The sequence below is a fragment of the Equus przewalskii genome, chromosome 14 (assembly GCF_037783145.1).
Source record: "Equus przewalskii isolate Varuska chromosome 14, EquPr2, whole genome shotgun sequence".
In the NCBI taxonomy this organism is placed as follows: domain Eukaryota; kingdom Metazoa; phylum Chordata; class Mammalia; order Perissodactyla; family Equidae; genus Equus; species Equus przewalskii.
Window position 1 is genome coordinate 39,456,325 of NC_091844.1, and position 18,134 is coordinate 39,474,458.

At 34.5% G+C, this 18,134-nt stretch overlaps 1 protein-coding gene across 8 annotated transcripts in view; it reads left to right on the plus strand.

Moving 5' to 3' along the window:
* Window positions 1-18,134, plus strand: part of USP34 (ubiquitin specific peptidase 34) — a 253,192-nt gene that overhangs the window by 173,799 nt on the left and 61,259 nt on the right. For all 8 annotated transcript variants that reach the window (XM_070572601.1, XM_070572605.1, XM_070572606.1 and 5 more), the window contains 4 exons: window positions 1,581-1,636; window positions 1,735-1,855; window positions 10,419-10,602; window positions 11,056-11,216. In XM_070572601.1, the coding sequence (XP_070428702.1) occupies window positions 1,581-1,636; window positions 1,735-1,855; window positions 10,419-10,602; window positions 11,056-11,216 (522 nt within the window). The remainder of the gene's footprint in view (window positions 1-1,580; window positions 1,637-1,734; window positions 1,856-10,418; window positions 10,603-11,055; window positions 11,217-18,134) is intronic.

Below are 18,134 nucleotides of genomic sequence, written 5' to 3' on the forward strand. Positions count from 1 at the left end.
TTTGGAATGTTAAATGTAGACTTCAGGTTTAAATATATGGCTTTCTATAATAGCATGTGGATTTGGAGTTCTGAATATGTACAATAAAATTGCAATTAAAAGAGAAGTTATTTTAAGCTAAAGAAACACTGTCAGTTTGCTGATCTACTAATTTTTTTATACAAAACTAAGATGATATTTTCATCCAAACAAAGAAATTTTTAAAACAAGTTGACTTTAAAGACAAAGTTGCCATATAAAAAATTTCGTCTTTTTTCTCCTTTATAAATTTAGTAAGCTAAAGTGAATTTAAGTAATCTCAGAAAAAAATGAGAGACACTTTAAGAAGATACATTTAAATATTTAGGAAGCATTTTCTCTCAGTTTTCTTTCACGTATTTCAAAGTGCAGTATATATACTTTGCATTTTAAAAATTCAGTAGTATTTGAACTTTCTACTTTTAAGAAATAGTTTACATCTTAATTCATAAAGTATTTTACTATTCATTTGATAAATAATTATAAAAATTAATATTGAACATGTTTTAGTTTACTTGATGATTATTCATAAAATATTGATGCCAGATAAACATTGACTTACTTTTTTTTTTTTTTTTTAAACCTGGGGTGGCCCATTTAAAGTAGGAATCTAATATATCTTGCTTGCCAAAGTAATTTTCCTTTATGAAAATCTGTTTTAATTTTTTTTTTAAAGATTTTATTTTTTTCCTTTTTCTCCCCAAAGCCGGTACATAGTTGTATATTCTTTGTTGTGGGTCCTTCTAGTTGTGGCATGTGGGACGCTGCCTCAGCGTGGTTTGATGAGCAGTGTCATGTCCGCGCCCAGGATTCGAACCAACGAAATACTGGGCCACCTGCAGCCGAGCGCGTGAGCTTAACCACTCGGCCACGGGGCCAGCCCCAAAAAATCTGTTTTAATTTTGTTGTTCAGTTATAATGAGAAGTAAAGCCTTCTGAAATTAACTGTACATTTATTATTAAAGCCTGGTTTAAAAGTGGTGTTAAAAATAAACCTTAGCAGGTGAATTGTATGCTATGTGAGTTACATCTCAGTAAAATTGTTACAGAATAAATAAAACAACAAACCGAGTGTCTTCTTCATATATTACTGTGACTATCATATTTATTACCAATATTCCATTGATTTTTTTTTTGAAGGACTATCAATGATGTGTTTACAACTATGATTTTATGATTTTATTAATTGACGTCATGTATAATTAAAGAATAGCTTTGTTATTTATGATTCCACCTATCTCCTCCTCCTCCTGGGGGGAAGTCCGTCCACCTTCCGATGTATAGCAGCACAGGTCTCTCAGGCATCCTGAGATGCTATATGGATATCCTTTGTTAACCGATGAATGTCCAATTAGTGTAGATTCGAAGGGGAAGAGACAAAGAAGACTACTCAGTCTGCCATCTTGGTGATGTCCCCAGCTTTGTTGTTTATAATTTAATTGTTACATTAATGAATTTTCGAGAACCAAATTCTTGTCACTTATAGGGAAAGGATTTTTTTAAATAATCTCGGAACTACTAAAAATTTATACTTCTAATTTGTATTTTCTCTTTGTATTAAGACAACACTCCTCGACTTAGATGCTTTGGCACGACATTTGGCTGACTGTATTCGAAGGTAACGGTTGATATGAAATTCACAGTTATATTGCTGAGGAAAGATAAAACAACGTAATTATGTGAACTGTCTTGTCTTGCTTGCATTCTTTTTTGTAGCAGAGAGATCCTTGATCATCAAGATGGTAATATAGAAGATGATGGGCTTACGGGACTCCTAAGGCTCGCAACTAGTGTTATCAAACACAAACCACCCTTTAAATTTTCAAGGGAAGGGCAGGTAGGTATTAAGACATCCAAATGTCTATATAGAATATGATTGAAACTTTTGTTGTTGTTGTTGCATATGTTAAATTTCCTTAAACATGTGGAAGCGTAAAGTCTGGTAGAAGTTTATTGCTGTCAGGAAAACTGAACTTTGAATAAAATGAACCCTTAAAATATGAATCTTAGGCTTGTTTTTAGAATGCAGAAACAATTCCTATGACTGTATATAGAAAGGCAACTTCTAATGGTACAGTTTGATTGAAACAGTAGGATTGTTTTTGTTTTTTTGCTGAGGAAGATTCATCCTGAGCTACATCCATCCCCAGTCTTCCTTTTTTTCTTTTGCTTGAGAAAGATTTGCCCTGAGCTAACATCAGTCTTCCTCTGTTTTGTTCATGGGTTGCCACCACAGCGTGGCCACCAATGAGTGGTATAGGTCCATGCCTGGGAACTGAACCTGGGCCGCCAAAGCAGAGCCTACTGAACTTAACTACCATGCCACGGGGCCAGCCCCTAGGGTTGAACATTTTGAATTATCTGAATTTATAACAATGGAATTAGTAAGTAGTCATTATAGAGTACCTATCTTACTGGTTTCATATTTTAAAGACCCCTTTGACATAAAATCTGTTATTGAATGTTGGATACACCTAATGACTCTAGACCAGTGAATGTCTGATTACTCTTTACATTAAGTTAATCACCTTGTCATTGGCAGTTTTGTCCTTGCCTATTTTGTCATTGCCTGCATTGAGAGTTATTTCTGGTTTGGAGCATTGTTTTCTTGAGGTTACTGATTTTGTTAGGAAACACAGGAATAACCAAAAGGATGGAAGATTGTTTCCATGAGCATAGACTAAGGGATTCTTGAGATAAACTTAAGGTGACAGTCTTAATCTATCTTAAATTTGTGCTATTTCCTGTATTCTGTGAGGCCACTTCTTGTGCTATTTCTTCTAGGTGCTTTTTAAATTTTTCCATTACACTCACTGGGAATAATTTGATTGATTTATAGTCTTGCTGGTTGAAATTTTATGTTATATATAAACCAATATACAGTTATCCCTCGATATCCTCAGGGGATTGGTTCCAGGACCAATCTGTAGATACTTAAGTCCCTTACATAAAACGGTATAGTGTAAATATAACCTAGACACATCCTCCCATATACTTTAAATCATTTCTAGATTATCTGTTATACCTAATGCAATGTAAATGCTCTGTAAATAGTTGTTACACTATATTGTTCAAAGAATTAATGACAAAGAAAAAAGTTTACACGTTCAGTACAGATGCACCCATCGTAAGCCTTTTGATGTGTGGTTGGTTGAATCCATGAATGCAGAACCCATAGATATGGAGGGCCAACTCTATAATTTTCATTCCAAAATATAAATATATTAATTTACTTTTCTTATAACGTATCATTGTAAAGAAAGAAAGAAATTTTTAGTGCAAAGAGAAGATTCCCATATAGTTTGATTTGGTTTCCCATGATACTTTGGTGATGGCCTTCCAGGACTTTCTGTGCATATATTAAATACACAAATGTATAATTTCTATTATGTAAATACCATTCTGTGATATGCTTTCTTCATTTGAAAAAATACGTTAAAGAAAGAGAAAATACATTTAAAAACTCGAACACATAAATAAGGAAATAATTTAATCTTTATTGACATTTGTGTTGTCACTAGTTAAAAAAGACTATGTGAGGAACATCTTTGCACACCTGTCCCATTATATATTCGTATAAATTATTAAAAGTAAATTTGATTCATTTTAGTCAGAATACATCAGTTTACAAAAGGTAATGTAAGTTTATACTTCCAACCGCACTAGGTGAGAATGCCAGTTTCTCAGACATCCACGTTCCTTACATGACTCTTAAATCTTTGCCAATCTCACTATTGTTTTAGTTTTATTTCTTCAGTTATTGTTGAATATGAGTGTCTTTTCATTTATGTATTGCCCATTTGCATTAACTTGTGATTTTTCTGTTCATGATCTGTGTGCATTCTTCTGTCATTTTTCTTCTATTTATTTGTAAAGTTTTGTATTTTGAAAATATCAACTCTTTCTCTGTCATAAGTGCAGGAAATATTTCCGGAAGTATTATTTCTCTTGATTATTCATATTTTTTAAGACCACTGTTTTTTTCCCCCTCTCTTTTGTTTACTGATTTTTTACAAATAATTATCTTAGGCAAAGTTTTTGAACCCTTATAGGGTAGCTGTTGTTATTAAACCCCATTTTGACAGGTGATGAAACTAAGGCATAGACAGGTAAAGCAATTGGCCTCACTGAGGTCACTCAGATTCTTCACTTGGCTAAATTCTTAACCACTAAACAATACTGTATACAGATGTTAAAACCTTAAACACACCGTTCTGTAGTTTGCTTTTTTCACCTTCTTAGAGATTCTCCATATCACTATATACAGAGTTTAATTCATTTGTTTTAACAACTGTGTAATATTCTTTTTCTAGATATATGTAATATCTAACTAGCTTCCTAGTGATGAACATTGTCTTATACTGTTACAAGTGATGTTGCAGTGAAGATGTTTATACATCCATCATTTAGGAAATCTGTAGGAAAAAATTCTAGAAGTAGAATTGCTGGTTGATGGGGTATGTACTTTTATGATTTTGGTCAACATAACCACATTGCCCTCTATGGAGGCTGAGTCTCTTTATGGTCCCACTTAGAATGTATGTGAGCGGGTGTCTATTTCCCCACTTTCCTACCAACCCAGTGTATTATCAAATACTTAATTTCTGCCAGTCTGGTAGGTGGAAAAGATTCTCTTAGTTTTATTTTTTGTAATTATGGCTAAGGTTGAGCTTCTTTACATGTGTTTGAAACAAGCCATTTATTTGTTCTCTTTTCTCTGACTTGCTCAAATCCTTTCCTCATTGTCCTATTATGTATGTAATTGGTTCTTTTCTTACTCATTGGTAGAATTTTTTATGTAAAGGAAATTATCCCTTTGTAATGTGACTTGCAAGTACTTTTTGTCTGTTTGTCTCTTGACTTTGTGCTTTTTTTCTAAGCAGAAGTTTTTATTTTCATGTAATCAGATTTACTAATCCTTTATAGCTTCTGGCTTTTCTGTTACACTTTAAAAACTCATATTGTTTTTTCGTACTTTCATAATTTTATTTCTTACATTTAAGTTTCTTCTGTAAGGAACTTACTGAGGTGAAAAGAATGAAATGGGGAGATATCTTTCTTTTTCGGATAGTTACCCAAGTTGTCCTAATAACTGGCTAGCTTATTTTTTACGCACTGATTAGAAATAACTCCTTTATCATATTCTAAATTGCCATGTGTACTTAGATTTATTTCTGGACTTTCCGTTCCACTCTCCTAATCTGTTCATTCACCAGTATCATACCCTAATTATGTAGATTTACAGGTGTTAATATCTAGTAGAGATGTTCCATCTTCATTATTACTCCTTTTCAGAATTTTCCTGGCTGTTTTTTTTTCCACATGAACTTTAGAATCAGTTTGTTTCAGTCTTTCAAAAATTAAAATTCTGTTACTTTTTTTTATTGGAGTTGTGTTAAGTTTTATGGATTCTTGTAGAAAAAGTGACATTATATTGAATTTGCCTCTGCAAGAACAGGATTTATTTTCTTATTTATAAGACTAGTCTTTTTGTGTTCTTCATTAATGTTTTCATTTAAAATTTGAATTTTAAGCATTTCTTAATAAGGTTATTCCTAGGAATTTTATCTTTGAAGGTATCGTAAATGGAATCTTCAATTATGTTTTCTAACTAGTTGTTTATATATAGTAAGAATTTTTGTGTATGAATTTGCTGCAGACCATCTTATAGCCACTTATTGTTTGTAGATTTTTTCAAGTATCTTTGCTTTTCTCTTCAGTATTGTCTGATTTTCCATTTGTTTTAGTTTATCATCTGCAAGTAATTATTTTACTTCTTGATTTTTAAGCCTTGCCTGTCTTTGTTCTTTCACTTGTCTAATTTTGTCTAGAACCTCCAGAACAATGTTAAATAACAATTGTTTTTGTTGTTTATTAACAGTTGTTTACTGAGAAGGTTTTAATGTTTATGTAGTCAAAATTATAGTTTCCCACTGGTTTTTGCTGAGGTGGGAAACCTTTAGCTTTTGTACAGTAGAGATAAGTGGTCTGAATTAACATTTTAAAAGCTTGACTCATGCTCTAGGTGGAGATCCAGACTCTATGTAAAGAACTAGGAGGGCAAGAGTGTAGATCTGGGGTCCAGTTAGGAAGTTTTGCAGTCATTCTAGAGAAGGGTGATGATGAAAAATGGTTGGATTTGGAATGTTTATTGAAGATAGAGCTCAAAAGACTTAAATTTGGGTAAGATTGTGAGGTAGGAGAGAGAGAAATTAAGGACAACTCTTCAATTTTTAAGCCTGAGAAACTTAAGTGAATGATATTGCCATTTACCAAGGAAAAATTCAGGATAGATGAGGTTGGAGAAGGGTGAGGGTGTCAAAATCAGGAGTTCTGTTTTGGACATGTTAAATATGAAATGTCAATTAGATATCCACTGGAGGTGTTTAAGGCATTTCGTTGTGGTGTAATATTAAGAAGTCTTTCTTATCTCCAAGATAGTTAAAATGCCTTTTCTAGTTCAGTGATTTTACTTTATTATTTAAAATTTTCACCTAGAGTTTACGTTTAGTTCAGGAGTCAGTAAACTCCTGGTTTCTGTAAAGAGCTTTATAGTCAGTATTTTAGGCTTTGCAGGCCTTGTATGGTCTCTGTCACCACCACCACCACTGCTACTGCTTCTCTTTCTTCTCTTCCTCTTCTCCCCTTCCTCGTCCTCCCTTCTTCTCCTTGCTCTCTTCTTATAATTCCCCTTTAAAAATATAAATCTCATTCTTCTCTCCCCTACCTTGTATAGTATCTAGCAAATATATGTTAAGCAAATGGATGATTAAGAAGACTCAGTCCAGACTCTTAAGAACTGACAATCTAATGGTTCATTTGTTCAGCAGATTGAGAAACCTGCCTTATGCAAAATTTGTGTGTACCCTCACAAATAATGGCTGCTGATGATATTTGTAAATCATGGTAAAAATAATAGCTATTAAAGGGAATTCTATCAGGGATATGGACGATCAGATTAGGAAAGGCTTTGAAGAAGATAGAGCTTTTGTAATACAGGATAAAGTTTTCTTAAGTAGAAATATAAAGGAAACATTTAAGTCATGGAAAAGAAGATGAGAAAAAGTAAGTCGTAGGAAACCTGGGTATATGCAGGAAATTGAGTGGTTAGTTCAGTTTGGCTTGAGTTTGAGGAAGTGTAGGAGGTAACTTTGGGAAACTAGGTGGTCGTCTGTTGTAGTCACAGGAAATTATTTTTATATGTACAAGAAAGCAAAAGCATTACTTTTGTAATTTAAAAAAGGGGCCTTTGAAGTTTTTGATCAGTCAAATAACACCAGGAACATGCTTTTTGGCAAAATAAATCTGGTAACAAGATTGAGAGCCAGCACAGTTCAGTGGTCTTCGAACTTTCTTTGTTCACGTAGTCTTTAAAGAATCTTGAAAAAACTAAGTGTCCTCTTACAGAATTTTTGGGGTTTTTTTTGGTGAGGAGGATTGGCCCTGAACTAACCTCTGTTGCCAATCTTCCTCCTTTTGCCTGAGGAAGATGGTTGCTGTGCTAACATCTATGCCAGTCTTCCTCTGTTTTATGTGGGATGCTGCCACAGCATGGCTTGACAACTGATGCTAGGTCTGTGCCCAGGATCCGAACCTGCAAACCTGAGGCTACCCAAGCAGAGTGCGTGAACTTAACTACCATGCCACTGGTCCAGTCCCCAGATTTCTTAATTTTAAAAAATGTCTAGGGTTTTCAAATTTAAATGTTTTTAAAGGATATAATTTTTATGGAATTGTTGAAATTGATAAAAATATTTTTTTTCCTGTGACCTCACAGTATTGTCTTAAATTTCTTCTGTATTTATCATTATATTACATTTACTGGACATGGGCAATCAAAGCAACATAAGTATACTTTAAATTTTTCCAAATAAGTATGAGACATTAAAAATGACATTTTATTGAAAATATATGCATTCACAAGGGTGGGGTTTTTTAAATTAATTTATATAGTTGTAGATGGATATTAAGCTAGAATGATCACATGTTCATTCTCTTCCTACTTTATATTTTTTTAGATGTAAACTCTGAGAAATCTTGTTTACATAATGGAAATGTAAACTGTGTTCACATAAGGTTTACAATGGGAATGGAAGGAGTATTGTGGGTTTTGTTTGTTTGTTTAAAGATTGACTCCTGAGCTAACAACTGTTGCCAATTTCCTTTTTTTTTTAATTCTTCTCCTCAAAGCCCCCCCTAGGGGTACATAGTTGTAGATTCTAGTTGTGAGTGCCTCTGGTTGTGCTGTGTGGGACGCTGCCCCAGCATGGCGTGACGAGTGGTGCCATGTCTGCGCCCAGGATCCGAACCAATGAAACCCTGGGCCCCCGAAGCGCAGCATGCAAACTTAACCACTCGGCCACAGGGCTGGGCCCAGGAGTTTTGTTTTAACATGTTAATTGTTTGAATTTCTTCTGAATTACCTGTCAAAAATCGCGCTATGGTCTCTCATCGTAAAACTGATTTTAATATTCTCTCAGGTAGCAGTTTGAGGTTCTTCTTTCTGTGAAAAATACCAAAATGGCTTTGCCATTACATATCAGATGAATATGTTAATATATGTTACTCTTTCACTTAGAGACACCTGGTTTCCTGGTAAAAGAGTAAGGAAAATAAAGATAGTGTTCATTTCAATATGCTTTTATCAACCTAGTATTTCTGATAAAATGCTTTTATCTTACCACAGCTTTCAAATATATTTTGTCAAAACTTTGGAGCTACAGATATTTAGCTCATTCAGTTTGTACATCCAAACTGATTGGCAAAAATAGTTCATTGTTAAACTCCCATTAGCCAATTCTGTTTCTGTTTGAGTGAGTTTGACTTTATTTTTCCAGTTCAAGTAAATATGTGACTTTCTGTCTATGAGACGGTTGTCTTACCTCTGAATTCTAAGATAGACAAGATATAATCTTATCATCAGTCTGTCAACTATATGAAATGAGCCCTTATTCACTTTGTATATTTCTTAGCCAAACTTACTTTCCTTTGTTAAGTCAGGAATTATGCATTATGCTTTCTTTGACAATAGTGAGATGGAAGAGGTGAGGTCATCAATGGGGAAATATTTTAAATTATTCCTTATTTGGTGCCTGTGTCAGAGGTTCCCAAGACCACTGCCAGATTCACTGATTCCCTAGAAGGACTCATAGGACTCGGCATGTAGTTGTCTCATGGCTAAGATTTATTACAGCAGAATGATACAAAATGAAATCAGTAAAAGAAGAAGAGGGCATAGGACCAAGTCCGGTGGAAACCAAGTACACACTTCTAAGAATCCTCTCCCAATGTAGTTGCACAGGATGTGCTTAATTCCCCCAGTAGTGAGTGTGACAACATGTGTGAGGTGTTGTCTACACAGGGAATTTCTTTTGAGCCTAGGAGTCCAGGGTTTTTATCAGGGGGTGGGTCAGGTAGGCACATAGTACTTGCATAACTGACCACAGTTACAGAAATTCCAGACTCCCAGATGGTAAGCAGATATTCAGCATAATCCAAATACACCAGGCACAGTGAGCCACTTTTATCACTTAGGGAAAGTTTTATATTAGAGGAGGGAACTGTTTACCATTCAACTTTCCAGATGACAGCTAGGAAGCCACCCTCACGTTCCAGTCTAATAGCAGAATCTCAGTCTTATTATCTATTTTCTACACAGTACCTCAGGAGGTTTTTGTGCTCCAGAACAATGTACCATACTCGTATTTCAGATGGTGAGGGAGATAATTTTCTTTGGTAAAGTGACAAAGGACCAATTAAGAAGGAACAAGTGGGAAAGGTGACCCTTTCTCAGGCAGATCAAATTTAAGAAAAAGTACATCTACAGTATACCTTTCCCCTCAGTTTGAACTTCACTGGTATAGAAGTTAAGAGCTTGGTGTCTTAAATCCCAACTCTGACTCTAGGCAAAGATCTTAACCTTTTTTGTTTTGGGGCCTTAAGTAGTATCTGCCACTTGTGAGTGCTCATTATGAGTAAGTTGCTACTTTTGTTGCTGCTACTGCTGCTGCTACTATTATTATTAGAGTGAAATAAGGAGAATCTTAAGTAAATGTAGAGGCAGTCAAGAATAGGGAGTAATGAGTCCTTACCAAAAATTTTGGTCACTTAATGTGGTAGAAAATAATAGCATTGTAGTTGGGAATCTGTGAGAAAGAGCTATCAAGAGGGAAGGAACAATAAAGGTGATCCCCACCAATACCATTTTCTCTAAGAGAAATGAACATTGGGAAGACATTCAGATGATGGTGTATGATGCTATTTTAAGTTTTTAAACAGTCTTTTAGTAAATTGTAGATGGTCATATAATCCAGTTTACTCTGTGTAAGTTCTTCATTATATTTGGAATATAATTAATAGCCAAGTTTAGCTAATATACTTGATCTTCCTCTTTTTTCCAGGAATTTTTAAGAGATATCTTCAATCTCCTGTTTTTGTTGCCTAGCCTGAAAGATAGACAACAGCCAAAGTGTAAATCGCATTCTTCAAGAGCTGCTGCTTATGATTTGTTAGTAGAGATGGTAAAGGGATCTGTTGAGAACTACAGGCTAATACACAACTGGGTTATGGCACAACACATGCAGTGTAAGCGTTCTTCTTTTTCTTTAGTATTTTTAAATTTTGTATGCAGAAATGAGATTTTGGAGGGCATGATTGAGAGAGAATTCATGTTCACACACTAACATTATAAACTGTTGTTGCTAGGACATTATTGAAGTTAAAAAGTAACATTGGAATTTTTTGGTTCTTCTTAGAAAAAAACAGGTGTGAAGGACTTTGTATAGGTATCTGAAATACTTTGGCGTTTTTTGGTTAAATAATTTAGTGTCATGTAAGATCAAGTTTTGATAGTCTTGAATTATTAGGAAGTGAATTAGTTTTACGGTGTTCTTACTAATTTTAAAAATTATCATGTAGAATGTTTTATATATTTTAACTAAATAAGTAGTAATGGAGGTATTGGCTGTTAATAAAAGCAAAATGCATTGTTTAATGGTTTGTTTGGGGGGAATCTTTCCCTCCATCTTTTTTCAGCAGCCCATGCACCTTATAAATGGGACTACTGGCCTCATGAGGATGTCCGTGCTGAGTGTAGATTTGTTGGCCTGACCAACCTTGGAGCTACTTGTTACTTGGCATCTACTATTCAGCAACTTTATATGATACCTGAAGCAAGACAGGCTGTCTTCACTGCTAAGGTACAATTTCCTCACTTTAAAAATTAATACTGTAATACAAAGTTTTTTAACTTTGTTTCAATTTAGTGAAATATTTTGAGAAGATAATTTATGAATTAAAAAACGACAAAATTTGACTAGATAACTCATGTATATTTTAATTACTTTTACATCTCAATACTTTATTCCTAATATTGTGATATAATGTCTTTATTTCTCAAAGGAAAGCACAGTTATAGCATATAGACACTCAGTGTATACAATGAACATGACATTTTCAGTAAATATAAACACAGATTTTAATTACATAGAAAATAAGCAAAGCCTAAAACAAAGTAGGGAAATAGTGTCAGAATTAAGTGAACTTGTTTCTTTTGTATTTATCCTAAAGTAAATTTGATTGTGGGCCTAGTTTGCTTGGATATGGTCTGCTTCATATCATTTTTGTTAACTTGTTCTTTCTAGTTTTCATTCCTTTTTACCATAGGCTGTTTTTTAGTTTACCTTCTGCACTGCTTTTATCATTTCTTGAGGAACTTTCTTTAGGCTTGCACTTGAGTTTTTGTTTTCCTCCATTATGTCATCTTGATGTCCTGTCTTTTTCCCCCCAACAAAGTATCACAATTCTCTTTATTTATCTTCAGTGAATCCTTAATATGTTTAAGTTATGCTTCAAGGTCTCCAATCTACAGTATACTCAAGTGGGTTTGTTTTTTGGCTTTATAAATTTATTTATAATTTATAATATAAAAACGTTATATTGACGTTTTTAAGTGTATCATCTGAGACTGATTATGATTATAAATAGTTGAATAATTGATTTCATTTAGCATATGGAAATTTTTGTAACTAAATTTGGTGGCCCCATCTGCATGATTTTATTATAGAAGCAGTTATTATCAAAGAAGCATGTTTTCAGTGATTTTCTGTCTGATAGCTTGGCCATACTTTGTAGTTTCTCTTCATATTAGTCATCACCTTCTAGCCATTAGTACTGTCAGGAATTTGTGTGTGGCAACAGAAAGAATAATCAGATATGCTAATTGTAAGTCTCATAAATGCTATTTTTGGTTAAAAACTAAGTTTAGATATGTCTCTATGTAAAAAATTCTTACAAAATAGAATTTGACATGACTTCAGAAAGTACTCTAGTCAAATGGGCACTTGATTATTTACATGAAAACATTAATCATTTTTATTATTCCCTTTTCTGATGTTCACAGAAAGATTAAAGAAAGTTACATGTATTTTAATTGTGGTAAAATATACACAACTTAAAATTTACCATATTAACCGTTTATAAGTGTACAGTTCTGTGATATTAAGTACATTCGTGTTGCAACCATCACCACCATCAATTTGCAGAATTTTTTCACCTTCCTTGCTGATGCTCTATACCCTTTAAATACTTATCTCCCCATATTCCCTTCCCCCAAACACCCTGCAACCACTGTTCTACTTCCTGTCTCTCTGAATTCGACTACTCTGGGTACCTCAGATAAGGGAAATCGTACGATATTAGTCCTTTTGTGACTGGCTTATTTCACTCAGCATGTCTTCAAGGTTCATCCATGTTTGTAGCATGTATCAGAATTTCTTTCCTTTTTAAGCTGAATAATATTCCATTTTATGTGTATACTGCATTTTGTTTTTCCATTTATCTGTCAGTGGACACTTGAATTGGCTTACACCTTTTGGCTATTGTGAATAATGCTGCTGTGAACATGAGTGTACAAATATCCATTCAAGTTCCTGCCTTCACTTCTTTTATGTATATACCCAGAAGTGGCATTGCTGGATCATGCAGTAGTTCTGTGTTTTTTGCAGAATCACTGTGTCATTTTTCCACAGTGTTTCCCATTTTACATTCCTGCTGGCATTGCAAAAGGATTCCAGTTTCTTCACATCTTTGCCAACACTTGTCATTGTCTGTTTTTTTTCTTATGATAGCCATCCTAACGGGTATGCAAATGTATTCTTTTAGGTAGTAAATACATACATATGTAAGGTATATATTTATTTAGAAATTGCACAGTAAGTAAAATATTCTTGGTTTTACTTGATTTTAAAGAATTCAGTCACTTCCGTTCTGTAGTCAACTAATACTTCATTCTCCAGTAACAAAAATAAATCCAGGTCTTTATTTCTGACCATTTTTGTATTCTGAATTATTAACAAGTTGCATGTATCAGGTCTGTTATATACTGGAGAGTATCATTTTATCTGTCAGTTCTCATTATCTCATGAAGTATTAAGCTTCCCATGTGCCAGGAATATACTGTAGTTATTTTTGCCAATTTTCTTGATTTCTTTTATTCAATTCCTATTGCACTTACTATATAAATTTTTTAACTTTTTATTAAGATTATGATAGTTTACAACCTTGTGAAATTTCACTTGTACATTATTGTTAGTCATGTTGTAGGTGCACCACTTCATCCTTTGTGCCCTCCCCCGAAACATCCCCTCTTTCCCTTCTAACCCGCATCAGTTCTCTTTGTGTATAGGTTTAACTTCCACCTATGAATGTAGTCATACACAGTTTGTCTTTATCTATCTGGCTTATTTCACTTAACATAATACTGTCAAGGTCCTTCCATGTTGTTGTGAATGAATGGGACGATTTTATCCTTTTTTATGGCTGAGTAGTATTCCATTGTATATATATACCATATCTTCTTTATCCAATCATCAGGCGATGGACACTTAAGTTGCTTCCACATCTTGGCTATTGTAAATAATGCTGTGATGAACATAGGGGTGCATGGGACTTTTGGAATTGCTGATTTTAAGTTTATTGGATAGATACCTAGTAGTGGGATGGCTGGGTCATAGGGTATTTCTATTTTTAACTTTTTGAGAAATCTCCATACTGTTTTCCATAGTGGCTGCACCAGTTTGCATTCCCACCAACAGTGTATGAGGGTTCCTTTTTCTCCACAACCTCTCCAACATGTGTCACTTTTTGTTTTGGTTATTTTTACCATTCTAACAAGTGTAAGGTGATATCTTAGTGTAGTTTTGATTTGCATTTCCCTGATGATTAGTGATGATGAGCATCTTTTCATGTGTCTATTGGCCATCATATATATTCTTTGGAGAAATGTCTGTTCATGTCCCCTGCCCATTTTTTGATTGGGTGGTTTGATTTTTTGTTGTTGAGCTGAGTTCTTTATATATTATGGAGATTAACCCTTTGTTGGATAAATAACTTGTAAATATTTTTTCCCAACTAGTGGGTTGTTTTTTTGTTTCAATCCTGTTTTCCCTTGCCTTGCAGAAGCTGTTTAGTCTGATGAAGTCCCATTTGTTTATTCTTTCTATTGTTTCCCTCGTCTGATGAGTTATGGTGTCCGAAAAGATCCTTTTGATACTGATGTCAAAGAGTGTACTGCCCATATTCTCTTCTAGAAGACTTATTATTTCAGGTCTAATCTTTAGGTCTTTGATCCATTTTGAGTTTATTTTTGTGAATGGTGAAAAAGAATGGTCAATTTTCATTCTTTCACATGTGGCTGTCCAGTTTTATCAGCACCATTTGTTGAAGAGACTTTCTTTTCTCCATTGTAGGCCCTCAGCTCCTTTGTCGAAGATTAGCTGTCCATAGATGTGTGGTTTTATTTCTGGGCTTTCGATTCCATTCCATTGATCAGTGCACCTGTTTTTGTACCAATACCATGCTGTTTTGATTACTATAGCTTTGTAGTATGCTGAAGTCAGGGATTGTGATGCCTGCAGCTTTGTTTTTTTTCCTCAGGATTGCTTTAGCAATTCGAGATCTTTTGTTGCCCCCTATGAATTTTAGGATTCTTTGTTCTAATTCTGTCAAGAATGTCATTGGAATTCTGATTGGGATAGTGTTGAATCTGTAGATTGCTATAGGTAGTATGGACATTTTAACTATGTTTATTCTTCCAGTCCACGTGCATGGAATGTCTTTTCATCTCTTTATGTCATCATCAGTTTCTTTCAGGAAAGTCTTGTAGTTTTTGTTGTATAGGTCTTTCACTTCCTTGGTTAAATTTACTCTAATGTATTGTATTCTTTTTGTTGCAATTGTGAATGGGATTGAGTTCTTGAGTTCTTTTTCTTTTAGTTCGTTGTTAGAGTATAGAAATGCTACTGATTTATGTATGTTGATTTTATACCCTGCAACTTTGCTGTAGCTGTTGATTATTTCTAGTAGTTTTCCTCTGTATTCTTTGGCATTATCTATATATGAGATCATGTCGTCTGCAAACAGTGAGAGTTTCACTTCTTCATTGTATATTTGGACTCCTTTTATTTCTTTTTCCTGCCGAATTGCTTTGGTGAAAACCTCCAGTTCTATCTTGAATAAGAGTGGTGAGAGTGGACATCCTTGTCTTGTTCCTGTTCTCAGAGGGATGGGTTTCAGTTTTTGTCCATTGAGTATGATGTTGGCTGGGGGTTTGTCATATATGGCCTTGCTTATGTTGAGGTACTTTCCGTCTATATGCATTTTCTTGAGGGTTTTTATCATAAATGGGTGTTGGATCTTGTCGAATGCTTTCTCTGCATCTATTGAGATGATCGTGTGGTTTTTGATTCTCATTTTGTTAATGTGGTGTATCACGTTGATTGACTTGCGGATGTTGGACCATCCCTGTGTCCCTGTTATAAATCCCACTTGATCACACTTTTTTATGTATTGCTGTTTTTGATTTGCCAGAATTTTGTTGAGGATTTTTGCGTCTATGTTCATCAGTGATATTGGCCTGTAGATTTCCTTCTTTGTGTTGAACTTGTTTGGGGATCAGGGTGGTGCTGGCTTCATAGAATGTGTTAGGGAGTTCTCCATCTTCCTCAATTTTCTGGAATAGTTTGAGAAGGATAGGTATTAAATCTTCTTTGAATGTTTGGTAAAATTCTCCAGAGAAGCCGTCTGGTCCTGGGCTTTTATTTTTGGGGAGGTTTTTGATTACTGTTTCTATTTCTTTACTTGTGATTGGTCTATTCAGATTCTCTGTTTCTCCCTGATTCAGTTTGGGGAGGTTGTAAGAGTATAGGAATTTATCCATTTTTTCTCGGTCGTTCAATTTGTTGGCATATAGTTTTTCATAGTATTCTCTTATGATCCCTTGTATTTCTTTGGTATCCGTTGTGATTTCTCCTCTCTCATTTCTAATTTTATTTATTTGAGTCTTCTCTCTTTTTTTCTTAGTAAGTCTGGCTAAGGGTTTGTCGATTTTGTTAATGTTTTCAAAGAACCAACTCTTCGTTTCATTGATCCTTTCTGCTGTCTTTTTTGTTTCAATATCATTTATTTCTGCTCTAATTTTTATTATTTCCCTCTTTCTACTGACTTTGGGCTTTGTTTGTTGTTCTTTTTCTAATTCTGTTAGGTGTCGTTTGAGATTGCTTATGTGAGATTTTTCTTGTTTACTGAGGTGAGCCTGTATTGCAATGAATTTCCCTCTTAGGAATGCTATTGCTCCATCCCAAATGAGTTGGTATGGCGTGTTTTCATTGTCATTTGTCTCCAGATAATATTTGATTTCTTCTTTAATTTCTTCAGTAATCCATGGTTTGTTCAGTAGCATGTTGTTTAGTCTCCACATTTTTGCCCCTTTCCCAGCTTTATTCTTGTAGTTAATTTCTAGTTTCATAGCATTATGATCAGAAAAGATGCTTGATATTATTTCAACCCTCTTGAATTTGTTGAGGCTTGCTTTGTTTCCCAAGATATGGTCTATCTTTGAGAATGTTCCATGTGCACTTGAGAAGAATGTGTAACCTGCTATTTTTGGATAGAGTGTTCTATATATATCTATTAAGCCTATCTGGTCTTATTTTTCATTTAATTCTATAATTTCCTTCTTGACTTTCTGTCTGGATGATATTGGTGTTAATGGGGTGTTGAGGTCCCCTACTGTTATTGTATTGTTGTTGATGTCTCCTGTAGTTTTGTTAATAGTTGCTTTATAAATTTTGGTGCTCCTGTGTTGGGTGCATATATATTTATAAGTGTTATGTCATCTTAGTGGAGTGTCCCTTTTATCATTATAAACTGCCCCTCTTTGTCTTTGTTTATCTGTTTTGCTTTGAAGTCTACTTTGTCTGATATAAGTATGGCGACACCTGCTTTCTTATGTTCATTATTAGCTTGGAGTATCGTTTTCCATCCCTTCACTCTGAGTCTGTGTTTGTCTTTGGGGCTGAGGTGTGTTTCCTGGAGGCAGCACATTGTTGGATCTTCTTCTTTAATCCATCCTGCCACTCTGCGTCTTTTGGTTGGAGAGTTCAACCCATTTACATTTAGAGTGATTATTGAAATGTGGGGGTCTACCGCTGCCATTTTATCACTTGTTTTCCGGTTCTCTTGCATTTCCTTTGTTTCTCGTCCCGTGATTTTTGGACTACTAATTCAGGTAGGTAGATTTCTATGTTGGCTTTCTTCTTATTTGTAATTTGCGTCTTTATTCTTGTTATTTGTTTAGTGGTTACCATGTGGTTTGAATATTGGTGTTTCCCTTCCTTTTATCTTTAATGTTATGCTTAACTTTTGCTAACCTGTTCTGATGCAGAGCTGCAGCTGTTTGATTTTGTCTTTCTACTTATCTCCTTTGTTCTGGATTTTGTAACCCCTTTCCTTTTTTTGATTTTTCAGGTATGAGGGACTTCCTGAGCATTTCTTTTAGGCGAGGTCTTGTGGCAATGAACTCCCTTAACTTTTGTTTATCTGGGACAGTTTTTATTTCTCCATTGTATTTGAAGGATATTTTCACTGGATAGAGTATTCTTGGCTGCAAGTTTTTGTCCTTCACAGTTTTGACTATATCATTCCACTTTCTTCTAGCCTGTAAGGTATCTGCTGATAAATCTGCTGACAACCTTATGAGGGTTCCTTTGTAGGTTATTTTCTTCTGCCTGGCTGCCCTTAGGACTTTCTCTTTGTCATTGACTTTTGCAGGCTTCACT